The 17,495-nt window shown below is 53.0% G+C and overlaps 2 protein-coding genes across 6 annotated transcripts; both read right to left on the reverse strand.

Moving 5' to 3' along the window:
* Positions 1-911: 911 nt before the first annotated feature.
* ZNF764 (zinc finger protein 764) lies at positions 912-7,530 on the reverse strand. 5 transcript variants are annotated; one of them, XM_064362666.1, is made up of 3 exons: positions 6,863-7,530; positions 4,924-5,037; positions 912-3,228 (listed from the first exon to the last, which is right to left on the reverse strand). In XM_064362666.1, the coding sequence occupies exons 2-3, from the start codon at positions 5,000-5,002 to the stop codon at positions 2,312-2,314; spliced, it is 996 nt and encodes a 331-aa protein (XP_064218736.1). In that variant the 5' UTR covers positions 5,003-5,037; positions 6,863-7,530; the 3' UTR covers positions 912-2,311. The 5 variants fall into 5 exon arrangements, with proteins under 5 accessions (XP_064218736.1, XP_064218735.1, XP_012319911.1 ...); XM_064362665.1 differs by lacking the exon at positions 6,863-7,530 and adding an exon at positions 6,380-6,853; XM_012464488.3 differs by lacking the exon at positions 6,863-7,530 and adding an exon at positions 5,581-5,646.
* Positions 7,531-13,117: 5,587 nt separating this feature from the next.
* On the reverse strand, positions 13,118-16,376 carry ZNF688 (zinc finger protein 688). The gene is made up of 3 exons (XM_012470017.2): positions 15,854-16,376; positions 15,429-15,542; positions 13,118-13,809 (listed from the first exon to the last, which is right to left on the reverse strand). The coding sequence occupies exons 1-3, from the start codon at positions 16,047-16,049 to the stop codon at positions 13,292-13,294; spliced, it is 828 nt and encodes a 275-aa protein (XP_012325440.2). The 5' UTR covers positions 16,050-16,376; the 3' UTR covers positions 13,118-13,291.
* Positions 16,377-17,495: the final 1,119 nt, after the last annotated feature.

The raw sequence follows: 17,495 nt of genomic DNA on the forward strand, positions 1-17,495 counted from the left end.
CTCAGTGTACAATAAAGTTGCTGGTTTTAGGGCCAGCCCTCCAGACTCCAGCTGTCCTGTCTTTTCTTTTCTTCCGCGCACTCTCTCTTCCAGGTATTGGGACCCTCTTGCAGGTCGAGAGACCCCGGCAGACGTGCCGCTCTCACCGGCCCCCGACAGAGTGACAGGGAAAGTCAGCAGTCAGCTGAACCCTGGGGTCTCTGTGTGACCCTGGACAGGCTGCTTAGCACCTCTCTGGCCTCAGCGTCCCCAACTACAAAAGCCTGGGAAAGTAAAGAATTCTTCCAGTTCAAAGCTGGGCATGATGGCTCACACCTGCAACCCCAGCACTTTGGGATGCCGAGGCGGGTGGATCACAAGGTCAGGAGGTCGAGACCAGCCTGGCCCATATGGTGAAAACCAGTCTCTACTAAAACTACAAAAATTAGCCAGGCATGGTGGTGTGCACCTGTAGTTCAAGTTACTCAGGTGGCTGAGGCAGAATTGCTTGAATCCAGGAGGTAGGGGTTGCATTGAGCCCAGATCGCACCATTGCACTCCAGCCTGGGTGATGAAGCAAAACTGTGTCTCAAAAAAAAAAAAAAAAATCTTCTTCCAGTTCAAAACTGTGATGCTGCCCTCCTGGCAGGGTCTAGGGAGGCTAAAAAGGCATGAGCCATGGGGCTGTCTCAGGGGGTCCAAGGAAGACTGGGGGGAGCTCTCAGAATCTTCCTATTCAAAATTCAGGAACTGCCTGTTGGCTGATGGTGGACACACCCCTTGGTTTGGAATGAAAGGCAGTCCTGACTGCCTCTTCCTGACCAGCCTGTCCTCTTCAAGCAAGGGGCTTCTCCCAGCACTTATGAAGGTGAAATGAGTCAATGGAGGAGACAGTACTTTGTAAACCATAAAATGCAATAGAAGCAAAGATCTAAAATAAACCCTACTTTTACTTCTCTCCTTCCAATCATCTTTTCTCTCCAACTCCGGAAAACCTGAATGCTACAGACCACCGTGTTCAAAGCCAAATGACCACAGGAGCTCAGCAAGTCATAAAAATCAGTGGGAAATGACAGATGGAAAGGTCTGTTTTGATAGAAACATGGGTTCAAAAAATACTTCCCTTTCTTCTTTGCTTTGTACTTTAAGATAAACACCAAAAACACTAAAACCAAGCCATGATGAATAGCAAGGGATGCTGGGTCAAGAGCCCATGGAGGTGGTGGGGATGAGTGGCCAGGCCACGGTGAATTGTGAGTTCTGGCTCCAGCTCAGCTCCCAACAACTGTGGTTTTGTGGGAGCCCAGGTGGAATTGCCAAATCTTTAGATTTTTCAAAAGATGCCAGAAAACCTGTATTTGGGTGTGACATATTCTTTTCAATCTTCATCACGAAATCATATCACTTAAAAACACTGCCTGGGATCAAATCAGTAAAGATGGCAATTGCTGGCCAGATCCAGCACAGGGCAAGGGGATTTTAATTTGTGTAGTAAAAAGATAATGGAGGTGGCAGGCACCTGTAATCCCAGTACTTAGAAGGCTGAGGCAGGAGAATCGCTTGAACTGAGGAGACGGAGGTTGCAGTGAGCTGCGATCAGGCCATTGCACACCCTGGGCAACAACAGCAAAATCCCCATCTAAAAAAAAGACAACAGAAGCCAGGCATGGTGGCTCAGGCCTGCAATCCCAACACTTTGGGAGACTGAGGCAGCAGAACCGCTTCAGCCTAGGAGACCATCCTAGGCAACAGTGAGAACCTCATCTCTACATAAAATTTAAAAATTAGCCGGGCGTAGTGTTGCCCAGCTGTAGTCTCAGATATTTGGAAGGCTGACAGAAGAGGATTCCTTAAGCACAGCAGGTTGAGGCTGCAGTGAGCCCTGTTCACAGGGCTCTGTTGCATTCCAACCTGGGCAACAGAGCAGGAAGCTGTCTCAAAAATAAATAAATAAATAAATATAAAAAGACAGTAGGTATTGTGTTCTGGAAGGGTCAAAAGAATAAAAAATAATGGGTAAAACAAAGTTCTCCTCTACCTCAATCCTGTTAGCATCTCTGGGCTGAGAAACAGCTTTTGCTTCCCCTTATAGAGGTCTGGGGGGTTCTCACCTCAGCCCTGCCTCAGCAAAGGGGGCCTTTGAGAGCCTGGGTCAGGGGGGAGCAAGACGCTGGCAGAGGACGCTGCTGAGAGCCCAAGATGAGACTGTCTGCACCCCAGAGTCAGCTCTTGCCGGGGATTCTGGGACTTCCCTGCAGGCTACTGCAGAGGTTCAGGCCCCTGAGCCCATCTCAGGCCTCCCGCAGTGTCTAGATAGTCACTTTGGAGGCCATCACCCACACTCCTGGAATATCTCTGGGTACAGCTGGAAGCCCACGGGCGGGTCCAAGTCCCGGCGACCAGGGGTCAGGGTCAGAGACAGCCCTCCAGCGCCCCGGCCCCTGTGACCCCCCGCCCCAGGCCGATGGACCCACTGGTGCTTGGCCACGGCTGACTTCTGGCCAAAGCGGCGGCCGCACTGCGGGCAGGGGTAGGGCTTCTCGCCGCTGTGGGTGCGCCTGTGGGCTGCCATCTCCGAGCTCTGGCGAAAGCAGCGTCCGCAGTCCGGGCATGGGTAGGGTTTCTCGCCGGTATGGGTGCGCACGTGGCGCCGCAAGTCCGAGGGATAGGCAAAGGCACGGCCGCAGTCCAGGCAGGGGAAGGGGGTCTCGCCGCTGTGCACGCGCCGGTGCTGGTACAAGGCAGAGCTCTGGCTGAAGCGGCGGCCGCAGTCAGCGCAGCCATAGGGCTTCTCGCCAGTGTGGACACGCAGATGCGAAGTCAGCGCAGAGCGCTGTGTGAAGGCCCGGCCACACTCAGGACAGTGGTGGGGCCGCTCCCCGCGATGGATGGCCCGGTGTTTGCTCAGGGAGGAAGCATGGCCGAAGCCCTTGCCGCAGTCCGCGCAGTGGAAGGGCTTCTCGCCCGTGTGGCTGTAGACGTGCTCCACCAGCGTGGAGCGCCAGGCAAAGCTCTTCCCGCACACGTAGCAGCCATGACGCTGGTCCGCTCGGGGAACAGGGGGGTGGGCACAGAGCGAGGGGCGTCCCCGGCACGGTGCCTTGGACCTCAGCTCCCAACCATAAGGGGGCCCGGCCGAGGGGACTTGGGGAGCCTTCAGCCCAGGAGGCCTTGTGGCCACAGGGAGGGGCTTCTCCAGGGTTCCCATCCCTTCCCTTGGTCTTTTCTCTTCCTTGTTTCTGGAATCTGCTAGGAGATAAAGAGGGGAGAGTTCAGCCATGGCTCATCCTGATCCTTGAATCCCACACTCTAAGTGGGCAGGGACAGGCCTTCTGGACCCACAGCTGCCCCGGGAGATGAAGGAGTGACACGTGTTCCTCGGCTGCGGAGCCAGACAGAGCCAGGAGGGAGGGAACAATCCATTCCGCCTTGGGGCTGGGGAAATGTCACTGCGAGGGAAGGGCAGAGAGGACATGAACATCTGGGCCTGATCCCGAAGGAGAAGCAGACACCTGAGGATGTTCCAGGAAACAGGAACAGCACCAAGAAAGGCAGAACCAGGCGGGCACGGCCAAGTTTAGTGGGGCTGGACACTCTGCAAAGGCTGAGGGAAAGAAATGAAGGAAAAAAATTGGGGGTGGGGGGCAGGTGGTGGTGTGGGGGAGGAGAGGAACCAGTTTGCAGGAGGACCGGACTGGTGGGTCCTTATGTGGAGGTAGAGCTTAGAGGCTGGGCATGGGGGCTCACGGTGGTAGAGAAGGTGGATTGCTTGACCCTAGGAGTTCGACACTAGCCTGGGCAACATAACAAGACCCAAGATCCCACTCTCTAATATATATATATATATATATATATACACATATATATATATATGTAAATATATATTTAATATTTTAAGAATTAAAAAAAAAATTAGGCCGGGTGCATGGGTCACGCCTGTAATTCTATCACTATGGGAGGTCGAGGGGGTTGGATAGCTTGAGCTCAGGAGTTCAAGACCAGCCTGAGCAACATAGTGAAACCCCATCTCTACTAAAAATACAAAAAATTAGCCAGACATGGTGGTGGGCACCTGTAATCCCAGCTACTTGGGAAGCTGAGGCAGGAGAATTGCTTGAACCTGGGAGGAGGAGGTTGTAGTGAGCTGAGATCGCGTCATTTCACTCCAGCCTGAGTAACAGAGAAAAACTCTGTCAAAAAATACAACACACTTTGGGAGGCTGAGGCGGGTGGATCACGAGGTCAAGAGATCGAGACCATCCTGGTCAACATGGTGAAACCCCGTCTCTACTAAAAATACAAAAAATTAGCTGGGCATGGTGGCACGTGCCTGTAATCCCAGCTACTCAGGAGGCTGAGGCAGGAGAATTGCCTGAACCCAGGAGGCGGAGTTGCGGTGAGCCGAGATCGCGCCATTGCACTCCAGCCTGGGTAACAAGAGCGAAACTCCGTCTCAAAAAAAAAAAAAAAAAAAAAAAAACAACAATTACCCAGGCTTTGTGGCGAGCGCCTGTACAGTCTTAGCTACTCTGGAGACCCACGAAGGAGGACTGCTTGAGCCCCGGAGTTCGAGGCTGCAGTGAGCTATGATGGTGCTATTGCACTCAGCCTGGGCAAGAGCGAGACCATCTCTAAAACAAAAACACCAAAAAAAGCCCCCCGAGTGTAGTGACCACGCGGAGGTGAGGACTTAGAGGCGAGTAAGGCAGGGCCAAGCCCCCATCATGATCAGCCCCTTTCTAGGTTGCATCCAGGAGCCAGGCTGGGCTCAGCCTCGTGGTCGCAGTTGAGAAAGCAGTTCATTCCTGCTCCCAAGGCATAAGGGAAAAAAAAGGAAAAAGTTCAGAGATGAAACTGCTAAGCAGGTAGCTGGAGGTGGCAGAGGGTAACGGGATGGAACAGGAACAGAGAAGTCCCCACGGGACTGAGCACCCGATACTCCACCTGGGTCCGCTTCTGTCGGACACTTCGCCACCTCCGGATCCTGGGCAGCCGGACCCCACAATTCAGCCTCCTCCTCCATCCAGGAGATGAGCGCCGGCTTGCTGCCTCCGACTCCTGGGGGAGAAGAACGCAAATCCCACGCTGCGGGGAGGCCGCCTGCCCGGCCGCGGGGCCCCCAACTCCACGCGCAGCTCCCTGAGGCGCGGCAGGGCCTGTGGGGACGCAGGGCCCAGGCGAGCAGGTGGGACTCTCACCGAGCGCGCCCAGGTGGCTGTAGGTCTCCCGCGTCACGTCCCGGTACAGGGCCCTCTGCGCGGGCCGCAGACAACCCCACTCCTCCCGGGAGAAGTACACGGCCACGTCCCCGAAGGTCACGGCCCCGGGCTCCCTCCACTCGGGCCCGGCCCCGTTTGGGTCCCGGGAGTAGAGCGTGGCCAGAGGCGGCGCCATGGGGGCTGTCAGTCCCGACGACAAGTCGGCTGCCTCCCCTGGCCCCAGTTGGGCCTGTGGAACCTCCCGCGCCCGAGAATGCCTCCCCGGCCTGTGCCCAAGGGAAGGAGGGAGGTCACTAGAGCCCCCGAGGGCGCACTAGAGGGGATGGAAACTAGCAGTCGCGATGGCAGCTGGTGCACAATCAGAAATGGAAGATACCCTTACAAAAAATGGCGGCAGTGCAGCCACTCGACCTTTGCCCCTACGCAATCGTGCCCACGACAACGCCCCCAGTATCTCCAGCCGCGGTCTCTCCGTACCCTCATCCAAAATGGCCGCGGTGGCTACAGGCGCCGGCCTTGAAAACCAGCCGCGCATGCCTCGGCACCGATCCAGCGAGGCGGTGCACCTGAGAGCTCCGCCCCGGTTTGCACTAGCGCCCCACAGGAGGCAGCTGGCCTCTTGGCTTTAGTGAACTCAGGCATTAGTTTTCGTCTTTGCACTGTTTTATAATCGGGCTCCAGCCCATCACTCTCGTTTTGTCCTTGATATTTCAGAAACGGGGCGACAGCAGTCTCTTCCCAATGTTGTGTGTAAAAACCAATGAAGTAGGCCGGCCGCGGTGGCTCACGCCTGTAATCCCAGCAGTTTGGGAGGCTGAGGCTGAGGCCGGCGGATCACCTGAGGTCAGGAGTTCGAGACCAGCCTCACCAACATGGCGAAACCCCATCTCCACTTAAAGTACAAAAAATTAGCCAGGTGTGGTGGTGCGCGCCCGTATCCCAGCTACTGAGGAGGCTGAGGCAAGAGGATCGCTTGAACGCAGAAGGCAGAGGTTGCAGTGAACCGAGATTGTGCCACTGCACTCCAGCTTGGGTGACAGAGCGAAACTCCGTCTCAAAAAACAAAAAAAGAACGAAAAAAGAAAAGAAAATCTGGCTAAGGCAGTAAAGTTTTGGGGGGAAGTCACTAGGCTACATATGGGGGAAGTCAAACAGGTAGAAGGCAGGCATTACTTTCTTACGTTTGTTTATTCTGGTCCCTTGTGGCCTCTCTGGGCTATTTTCTCGCCCTGGTACGGAAGGATACTTCCCCAGAGTAATGTTTCTGGCATGCTGCATGCAGAAGGAACAGGTTGGCTTGCTCCTTCTGAAACTACAATTTCTCTAATTTTTTTTAACTCGGAATCATCAGTATACCAGGCTGTGAACGTTTTGCAGGAGATCCTGGGAGCTCTTTGTAGGATCCTGTTGGGAACTTCAGGGAGGCTGATCTGGCGGGGTTCTCAGGAAGCGGGTCAACCTTCCGCATAAGTGAAGAGAGCCACTTCTTTCCCTTTTCAGGGATCCGGGTGGGGCGGGTGCAGCTGAGCGCGTCCACGTGGCCGCAGGTCGCGGCAACGCGCCCGGATCAGGACGTGAACACCCGTACACCGCAGACACCCGCCCTGCGCCAGGAAGCGGCAGTTGGCCATGTCCGCGGAGCATTCGGTCCGCGGGCTCTTTACCTGCCTCAGTCCCTCTCGCTTTCCCGAGTTCATTGGACTAGAACTGGCTCCGCGGCTTCTGGAGGGACGCTGGGGATTCGCCCTGGGAGTGGAGTGCAGGGGTTTCCACCGACGCCTTGGCGACCGGAAGTAGCTTTGGGTGGGGCCGCTCTAGGGCGGCGAGCAACGCTGTGGTGCCGGAGTCCAGAAAAATGGAGGCGCCCTCAGAAAAGATGGCGACAGTCCAGCGTCTCTTCATTTTAGAGAAAGGCACTGAACAGCTTGAATAGCGATCGATGTTGGTGACCTGGTTTGTTCCTCCTGGAAACGTCTTCTCTTGCTGTTCCTCCCAGGCAGCCTCGGCAGCGTCTCTTTCCCGTAGTTAAGATGGCTGCGGCCGCTTCGACCTGGGCTCCAGCACGTGGACGCAAGGGCTGCAGGGGATGGGAAACCAGTCCAGGATTCTCTACCGAGGGCCTGATGTCCCCTTCCCAGTCCCTTTGAGGAGGACCACTTAGTGACCGAGGCTGGTTTTTTTTTTTTTTGAGACAGTTTCGCTCTTAGAGTACAATGGCGAGATCTTGTCTCACTGAAACCTCCGCCTCCCGGGTTCAAGCGATAATCCTGCTTCAGCCTCCCTAGTAGCTGGGATTACAGGCGCCTGCCACCACGCGGCTAATTTTTTGTATCTTTAGTAGAGATGGGGGTTTCACCATGTTAGCCAGGCTGGTCTCGAACTTCTGACCTCAGGTGATCTGCCCGCCTCGGTCTCCCAAAGTGCTAGGATAACAGGCGTGAGCCACCGTGCTCGGCCTCTATTGTCTACTCTTGAGAGGGAGTTTCGTTCGCTCTTGTCCCCCAGTCTGGAGTGCAATGGCGCAATCTCGGCTCATTGACTCCAGAACCCAGACTGGAATCCCTCAAATTACTGAAGGCAAAACCTCGGCAACCATAGAGAGGTGGGATTTTAGGCTAGGTTACCACACTGCCATATAAATGTAAAGAGGAAAAATATACAATTTGGGAAGCCGACGCAGGCAGATCACTTGAGGTCAGGAGTTTGAGACCCGCCTGGCCAACATGGTAAAACCCTGTCTCTACTAAAAATACAAAAATTAGTCGTGTCAGGTGACTCATGCCTGTAATCCCAGCACTTTGGGAGGCCGAGGCGGGCGGATCACCTGAGGTCGGGAGTTTGAGACCAGCCTGACCAACATGGAGAAACCCCATCTCTACTAAAAATATAAAAGCTGGTGTAGTGGTGCTTGCCTATAGTCCCAGCTGCTCCAGAGGCTGAGAGGCAGGAGAATTGCTTGAATCCGGGATGCGGAGGTTGCGGTGAGCTGAGATCATGCCATTGCACTCTGTCTCAAAAATAAATAAATAAATGAAATTACAAAATAAAAATACAAAAATTAACTGGGCATGGTGGTGTGCACATGTAGTCCCAAATACTCAGGAGGCTGAGGCAGGAGAATCTCTTGAACCCGGGAGGTGGAGGTTGTGGTGAGCTGAGATTGCGCCACTGCACTCCAGCCTGGGTGACAGAGTGAGACTCCAACTCAAATAATAATAATAAATAAATTTAAAGAGGAAAAATATAAATGACAAACTATGATAAGTACTAAGGTAGAACGATTGTTTAGAGGCCATGTAATGGGGGATTGTTCAGGTATCTAGGAAGTATGTAAAATTGCCCAGGATGGGTGACAGATGCTTCACAAAGGGTCCCCTGTAGCAACTGTCACCACTGTCCCCTCTTGCTCAGGCCCTTGCTGAGTTAGGCCTGGGGCCTCCTAGCTGGCCTCTGGGCCTCCAGCCTTTTGCCTTTGCCATCCATCTGGCACTGCAGCCTGGTGTACTGAAAACAGGAAGGGCCTGGGAAATAGAGATTTGGGATTCAGGCCTACCTCTGCCACTGACTCGGTTTCATGATCTTAATGATGTCCCCTCCTCTCTCTGGCCTCAGTATTCTCAGCGTATTCTGTAGAACAGCATTCCCATGAGACGCTCCATGGGGTAAAAAAACAAACAAAAAAAACAAAAAAACAGCTTTCTCCATTTCCCTTGAGAGTCCCCTTTGGCAAATTTAAGGTTCAGGGCAGGCTTCAATACAGAAATGATTCCGCTCATTGCAGTGAGCCGAGATCATGCCACTGCACTTCAGCCTGGGTGACAGAGTGAGACTGTCACAATAAAGAGAAAGAAAAAAAAAACAACAGAAAGAAAAGAAACAACATCATGGGAATGAGAGAGCCTTGTGGCAGCTCCTCCCCCTCCCCAGCCCATCTGTCAATCTTCTCCACTCGATGCCTCCAATGTCCTTTCTGCATCTCGCCGGAACTCATCCCTAGCTTGGAGCATCTCACTTGCTGTTCCCTCTGTTTGGAAACATCTCTACCCGCTACTCTCCCTGACCACAGCCCCAAGGGAACCCTGCCCTTCCCCACTCCCTGTCCCCTAACCCTGTTCCCTATGGTGCCTCCTCACCATGGCGCAGCCTCAGCCTCCAACTGCAGCAGGCTCTTTCTGCACATCGCTGTTGGAGCTCCTTCATAAGCCTTATTATTTGCATTTGCAGTTCCTTGCTTCCTTCGTGTTCTGGTTTATTGCTTGTCTCTACTTCCTAGAAAGTAAGCTCCAAGAAGGTTCCTGTGTCTCTTTCTCCTGCTATGTTCTGGCATGGAGAATAATAGCTAGTGCATGGTAAACGCTTAGTAGCTATTTGTTAAATGCACCAATGAGAAAGAGAAATAGCAGAAAGCACTTGCCCTGTGCCCAGCACCAGCTCTGGGGTTGCCCGGAGCAGCTGTGTGCTTGACACACTTAACCTGGTTCTGCTCCTCCCTCCCTGGCAGGGTCTCCTCCTCGAGCTGTGCCTTCTCTTTGGCCTCACCGTTTCCCAGGATGGGTCACCCTTGGCCTTCACACCCTCCTACTCCTGATCGCCCCTTGCCGGGCACTGGGGCCCCTGGCTCCGGCTTTCCATGCTGGATCATCTGGGTCTTACTGGCTCATGTTGTCAGTCACCAAGCTGCAGATTCTATGGCAGAAGCCTCTCATGAGTGTCTTTCTTCCTTTTTTTTTTTTTTTTTTTTTTTTTTTTGGTATGCCTTTATCAGCAGAGTGTCTTTCTTCCTAATTCCAGGGTCACTACCTTGGTCCCACTCCTGGTGACCCTCACTTGGGAAAAGATGTCCAACAGATCTCTAGTGTCTAGCCCTGTCCCCCAACCAGGTCACACCCACACTGATTTGCCACTTCTCGGCTGCATCTGTCTCCCATTCTTCCTTGTCTAGTTTTGTTGTTATTGTTTCTGAGACAGAGTCTCATTCTGTTGCCCAGGCTAGAGTACAATGGCACTATGTTGGCTCACTGCAACCTCCGCCTCCTGGGTTCAAGCAATTCTTCTGCCTCAGCCTCCTAAGTAGCTGGAATTACAGGGGCCCACCACCACACCCAGCTAATTTTTGTATTTTTAGTAGAGACAAGTTTCACCATGTCGGCTGGGCTGGTCTTGAACTCCTGACCTCAAGTGATCCACCTGCCTCAGCCTCCCAAAGTGTCTTTTGTTCTTTCTATGAAGCAAGACTTCTTTGCTGTCTCCTCTGCCTGAAAATCTCTCCCAACACCAATTCGTACTGAAGACTATGGAAAGCACAGCCATCTCCTCCTCCCAGCAGCATTTCCTGGCATATCGCCAACCAGCCTGGGTGAGGTGGTGCCTCTGAGCTTCCTCTGTCATAGCATCAATTACCCTCTCCCCACATCAAGTGTGGGCCCTGAGTCAGCTGTGTCGTTGGAGCCTAGCACAGAAACCCACAGAGGCCTCAACAGAGTTTTTGCTGAATGAATGAATGAATGAGATCAGGTTTCCTCATCTTGGAATTCCCTTGTTACCTAGCACAGTCCCTTCAACAAAAGGCACTCATCACACAGTCACTAAAGGCTAATTGTACCTTCTTATTTGTTTTTCCATTTGTTTTGAGACAGAGTCTCACTCTGTTGTCCAGATTGGAGTGCAGTGGCGCAATCATAGGTAACTGCAGCCTCAGTCTGCCTGGCTCAAGTGATCCTCCCACCATAGCCTCTCAAGTAGCTGAGACTACAGGCACACGTCACCGCACCTGGCTGATTTTTGTTTTTGTAGACATGGGGGCACCACTATGTTGCCCAGGCTGGTCTCAAACACCTGAGCTCAAGAGATCCTCCCATCTCAGCCTCCCAAAGTGTTGGAATTACAGGTGTGAGCCACCATGTCCAGCCTGACTATGCCTTCTAAGTTAGTCATAGTCAGGCAAGGTGCCTTACACCTGTAATCCCAGCACTTTGGAAGGCCAAGGTCAGAGGATCACTTGAGCCCAGAAGGTAGAGGCTACAGAGAGCCATGTTCACAGCACTGCACTCCACCCTAGGTGCCAGAGTGATATTCTATCTCAAAAAAAAAAAAGAACTTAAAAAAAGAGAAAAGGAAAGGAAAAAGAAAAGAGGCATCTCCTAGACTCTCAGTGTTCTGCTCACACTCCCCAGACCAGGCTGGGCCGGGCACTACATCCTGAGTTCCCAGCCCGTTTTCTGTCCAGATCTGACTTCTCAGAGGAGGTGGTGGAGAAACCTGGGGTGTGTGTTCGTTTCCAATCATGCTGCTCTATGGCCGTGAAATCTTGAGAGCATCACGTCATCTCTCTGAGCCTCAGTTTACTTATCTGCGAACATTTTTTTTTTTTTTTTTAAAGATGGAGTTTCACCATGATGACCAGGCTGGTCTTGAACTCCTGACCTCAGGTGATCCACCCACCTCGGCCTCCCAAAGTGCTAGGATTACAGGTGTGAGCCACCGCACCCGACCAAACATGGTTATTAACATCCATGCCCTGCCTCCCTGGCAGGCTTCTTTACACTTTCTAAAGTGTAGACCATCCACAGTAATTCAACAAATGATTGTTGCACATTTACTAAGTTATACATCTTGTTAAAATGTCAGTCTCCATGGTAACCCTTTTGAGGTAGATATTATTCATCCTTATTTTACAGAGGAGGGCACTGAGGCTCAGGGAGGTCACATGACTTACCAGCTGTGCCTGGGGAAGTTCCAGAGACTAGGTTGTGTTTTTTTCTTGAGACAGAGGTGTGTTCAACTGCCCAGGCTTGAGTACAGTGGCATGATCTTGGCTCACTACAACCACCATCTCCTGGGTTCAAGCGATTCTCCCATCTCAACCTCCCAAGTAGCTGGGATTACAGGCACCTGCCATCATGCCCAGCTAATTTTTGTATTTTAGTAGAGATGGGGTTTCACCATGTTGGTCAGGCTGGTCTTGAACTCCTGACCTCAAGTGATCCACCTGCCTAGGATTACAGGTGTGAGCTACCGAAACTGGCCTTTTTTTTTTTTTTTTTTAAGAAATGGAGTCTTGGCCAGGTGCAGTGGCTCATGCCTGTAATCCCAGCACCTTGGGAGGCCAAGGCGTGTGGCTCCTGAGGTCAGGAGTTTGAGACCAGCCTAGTTAACATGTGAAAACCTGTCTCTACTAAAAATAGAAAAATTAGCCAGGCATGGTGACTCATGCCTGTAATCCCTGCTACTCAGGGGGCTGAGGCAGGAGAATTGCTTGAACCCGGAAGGCAGAGGTTGCAGTGAGTCAAGACGGTGCCACTGTACTCCACCCTGGGTGACAGAGTGAGACCCTGTGTCAAAAAAAAGGTTGGAAGGAAGGAAGGAAGGAAGGGAGGAAGGAAGGAAATAAAAGAAATGGAGTCTTGGTCTGTTGCCCAGGCTGTAGTACAGTGACACAATCATAGCTCACTGTAGCCTGGAACTCCTGTGTTCAAGCCCTCCTCCCGCCTCAGCCTCCCAAGTAGCTGGGACCACAGGCATGACATGCCACTATGCCCAGTTAATTTTTTTCCTCTAGAGATAGGATTTCACTATGTTGCTCAGGCTGGTCTGGACTCCTGGCCTCAAGCAATCCTCCCACCTTGGCCTCCCAATAGAGGCTGGATTTGTGCTACCTGCATGTATTCTATTCCCATTCACTCCAGTGTCTGAGCCCCCTGCTGGTGACAATTAGCCAGGGTTTGACAACGCCCTCCATGTAGGTCCCCTCCGCAGGCCTTGGTCCCCCTCAGCATCTGCATCTGAAGGAGTGAAGGACTGGCTAGTTCCTGAGATGATGGAAAGGTCTCTGTTGCACCTGATCTTCAGATAACACTTCGAAGTGAGTCTAGGATCTCACTCTGTTCTTTTTTTTTTTTTTTTTTTTTTTAACAAAAGACTGGGGAGAGAGGTGTCAAGTTTAATCTATTTGAATCTTACAGGCACTTTTCTTTTTACAAGTTGGAAACTTGAGGGATCCTTGAGGCATGAATTTCAGTTCCGGAGTCCTGGACTCAGGAGCCAACCTCAGGGCTCAGTCAGTTCTTCGTGCCAAGGTCAGTCTGCGGTGCCGCTCAGCCGCACTCCTCGAAGATGTCTGGGTAGTGCCGGAAGAGCACAGGCGGGTCCCGGTCACCTCGGACGGGGGCCCGAGGCACAGCCCGGATCCCAGGCCTCCGGCCCCGCCGCCCCCCGGAGCAGGAGCGGTGGATCCATTGGTGCGCTTCCACAGCGAATTTCCTCTTGAAGCGCATGCCACACTCAGGGCAGGGGAAGGGCCGCTCCCCCGAGTGCATGCGCCTGTGGCTGACCAGCAGCGAGGGGTAGGTGAAGCGGCGGCCACAGTCCGTGCACACGTGGCGCCGCTGGCCGGCCTGAGCATCCACGCTGGGCACGGGCGTCGGGGGCTGTGCTCCTGTGGTCTGGTCCCAGGCAGCACTTGTGGGTGGCTGTGCCCATGCCGAGGCCACGCTAATAGCCAGGTCAGTGTTGCATCCCACCAGCACTTCAGGACTCTCCATAGGAGCCTTTCTAGGCCCTTTGAATCTTGGACTTTCCTCGGGTTCCTCTTCCTTCGTGTTTGGGGCATCTCCTGGGAAATCGGAATTAAGGTACATTTACAAACGCTTTCGAACAGACTGTCTTAGGTTATAGAATGATTTTCACTTAAGGCAGTGCCAGAAAAGTTCCATCCAGTGATAAACACACAGGCTTTGGAACAAGGTAAACAGGATTCCGACCTCCTAAGAGTGACTTATCGGAGCCTTGGTTCTTTATGCATCAAATGGGAATAATAATGGCTTTTGACTTCACAGCTTTGCTGGATTAGCTGAGTAGAGATGTATGTTAAGCACTTAGTAAGTGCTTAGGAAACAGGGGCTATTATTATTATTTTATTTTTGAGACGGAGTCTCACTCTGTCACCCAGGCTGGAGTGCAGTGGCAGGATCTGGAACTCTGCAGCCTCTGCCTCCTAGGTTCAAGGGATTCTCCTGCCTCAGCCTCGCAAGTAGCTGGGATTACAGGTGCCTGCCACCACGCCTGGCTAATTTTTGTATTTTTAGTAGAGATGGGGTTTCACCACATAGGCCAGGCTGGTCTCAAACTCCTGACCTCAGATGATTCACCAGCCTCAGCCTCCCACAATGCTGGAATTACAGACATGAGCCACCGTGTCCAGCCAAGCAGGGGCTATTATTAGTGTGGTTTCTCCATTTTTTGTAAGGTAAGACTCTTTTACAGATGAGGAAACATATTTGCTCAAGGTCACTCCACTGAGGGATGGTGAAGGGAGAAAAGCCAACTTGTCAATGACTGGGCTTTTTTTCTTGTGCCACTTTACCTCACTTGAGGAATGTGAAAGGCAGACCTGAAGGCATTTTCATTCTTAAGGAGTTTTAGTTATTCCTGAAAGAGAGAGAATGAGGTGGCCAAGCACAGTGGCTCACGCCTTTCATCCCAGCCAACATGGGGAAACCTGTCTCTACTATAAATACAAAAATTAGCGGAGCATGGTGGTGTGTGCCTGTAATTCCAGCTACTCGGGAGGCTGAGGTGGGAGAATCGTTTGAACCCGGGAGGTGGAGGTTACAGTGAGCTGAGATTGCAGTACTGCACTCCGGCCTGGGCAACAGAGCGAGACTCCTTATTTAAAAAAAAAAAAAAAAAAGGTTGGAGAGGTGGCTCATACCTGTAATCCCAGCACTTTGGGAGGCCGAGGGGGGTGGATCACCTGAGGTCGGTAGTTTGAGACCAGCCTGGCAAACATGGAGAAACCCTGTCTCTACTAAAAATACAAAATTAGCCAAGTGTGGTGGCGCATGCCTATAATCCCAGCCACTTGGGAGGCTAGGCAGGAGAATCACTTGAACCTGAAAGGCAAAGGCTGCAGTGAGCAGAGATAGCACCATTGCACTCCAGCCTCGGCAACAAGAGCAAAACTCTTGTCTGAAAAAAAAAAAAAAAAAAAAAAAAGAGAGAATGAGAGGAACCTGGAAGCTCAAGCATGTTGGACTGGGCTCCCGGTCCCCACAGGACCGCTGTCCTATGTTCTGAAAACTTTGTACCAGTTCTGCCTTCTTTACTCTTCTAGTATTCAACAGTTGAATTTCTTTAGGGATGCTGGAAGTGGGGGCCTGAAAGGAAACTGCTAGACAAGAAGCCCTGGAAAACCAAGTTTGGGGAGGAGGGGGACCCGGGACCATCCCTCACCTCTCCGAGCTCCTCCCAGGTTTTCCCCCTTCTCAGGATCCTGGGCGGCGGAGCTCCAAGCCTCACTCTCCTGTTCCATCCAAGAGATGAGGGCTGGTTTAGGGCCTGGGAATCCTGGGAGAGAACAGGGATCACAGCGCGGGCCTGAGAGGCCATCGTGGGAAGATGGCATTCCCCTCCAGGCTGAGGGCACCTCCTCGGAGCTTATACTCAACCTGGACGGGGATGCAGTGCTGCTGCCTGAATGAAGTGGATGTGGGTGAAAACACTCCCGAGGGGGTACCTGAAGCCCTGGGAATGGGAGATGGCTGCTGGCGCTGGTGCAAGAGTGCGGGATTAGGGCTCACAGTCCTCTCGGTCCTTCTACATCATCTCCCCTGTGAACCCGGTGAAGGAGGAGAGGGGCTCGGACCCGGGGCTCTCACCGAGCGCGCCCAGGTGGCCGTAGGTCTCCCGCATCACGTCCCGGTACAGGGCCCTCTGCGCCGGCCGCAGACAGCCCCACTCCTCCGGAGAGAAGTACACGGCCACGTCCGCGAAGCTCACGGCCCCGGGCTTCCTGCAACCAGGCCTGGTCTCCCCGGGCCTCGGCGCCAGGAGCGGGGCTGGGGGCGGCGCCATGGGGCCTCGCAGCCCCGATCGGCGGCCGCCAGCTCCCTGGGGCCGCCGCCTCCCCGCTCCCGGCCTCAGCTGTTGTCCACAGGAAGGGCTGCCCCGCCAGCCGTGGCGTCCGAACGCAGCCGAGGCAACCGAAGTATCAGAAACTGGCTGCTAGGGATTCGGGATTCTGATAGGGACAAACAGAACTCCTCAGTGTTTATTCACTTGATGGCCGCTTGGACATAGACACCCGGGTTGAGGGACCCGGAAGGTGCCTTCAGAAAATATGGCGACCACCTAGGTTCAATTGTCACAGGCTGCTCTTAAGGGCGCCATTCTTTGACCGTATCAAATATGGCGCCTTTCTGACTTCCCTGGCCTCAACGTCCCACTTGCCCTTAAATAAAGCCGCTTCGGATGCTTTTCTGGTGGGAGAGGCGGGGTGACGGGGAAGTAGAGGCGAGAGGCTTATTGCCTTCAAGAAAGATGGACGGGTCGGAAACTTCACGTAGCCCTCTTTACCCGCAATATGTAACGGCTGATGATTGGCCGGGACCCCGGAAGAAGCTGAGCGGTGATTGGCCTGGGATTGGCGGGGCATTTGAAGGGATCCCGCGGTCCTGAAGCCTTTATTGACATACTGGAGCGCAGCAGGGACCTCGGCATCTACGGTGCTCGGGATTGTGTCCCCGACGGTCTCTTACCGTCCCTCCCGTTGGCGGCATCTGGAATCTGGTCCCCAGACCCCTTGGGAAGACGCGCACACCCTGGCAAACCATGTGTACTCTCGCGGTAGAAGCAGGTGCGTGTTTTGCAGTAGGAGGTTAGCTACTGAGTCCACCCCGCACCTGGCATCCGCACCTCTGCTTGCTCAAGCTCTAGACCGAAGCTGCAGGCGAAGGAACGTGCTTGGTGAGGATGGAATCGGAATGGGGAAATTTTAAACTACATTGTAATTTTTGCCAAATTAATTAACATACATGGATTTTTTGTTTTGTTTTGTTTTGAGACAGGGTCTTGCTCTGTGGCCCAGGCTGGAGTGCAGTAGTGCGATCCTAGCTCACTGCAGACTCGACCTCGCGGGCTCAAGCGATCTTCTCACCTCAGCCTCCCGAGTAGCTGGACCACAGGTGCACACCCATACTTGGCTAATTTTTAAATTTTTAAAACAGAGACAGGATCTTGCTATGTTGCCCAGGCTGGTATGGAACTCCTGGCCTCAAGTAATCCTCCTGCCTCGGCCTCTCAAAGTGCTGCGATCACAGGCATGAGCCACTGTTTCCTGTCATTTCTACTTCTTTACGGTTGTTCCAAATTACCAAAGATAGCATCAAATTTCAAATCCTAATTTTTTTCCTGGGAAACTTCCCTTCTTTAGCCTTCAGTCTTCTCTCTAAACTAGATTCGGCCTCAGCTCTTCTCATACGGGGTCTCCCCTTCCTGCTGTCCTGGGTTGTATCCTCTGCT

Source organism: Aotus nancymaae, unplaced genomic scaffold (assembly GCF_030222135.1).
Source record: "Aotus nancymaae isolate 86718 unplaced genomic scaffold, 86718_ANA_hifiasm-v0.15.2.pri h1tg000049l, whole genome shotgun sequence".
Lineage (NCBI taxonomy): Eukaryota > Metazoa > Chordata > Mammalia > Primates > Aotidae > Aotus > Aotus nancymaae.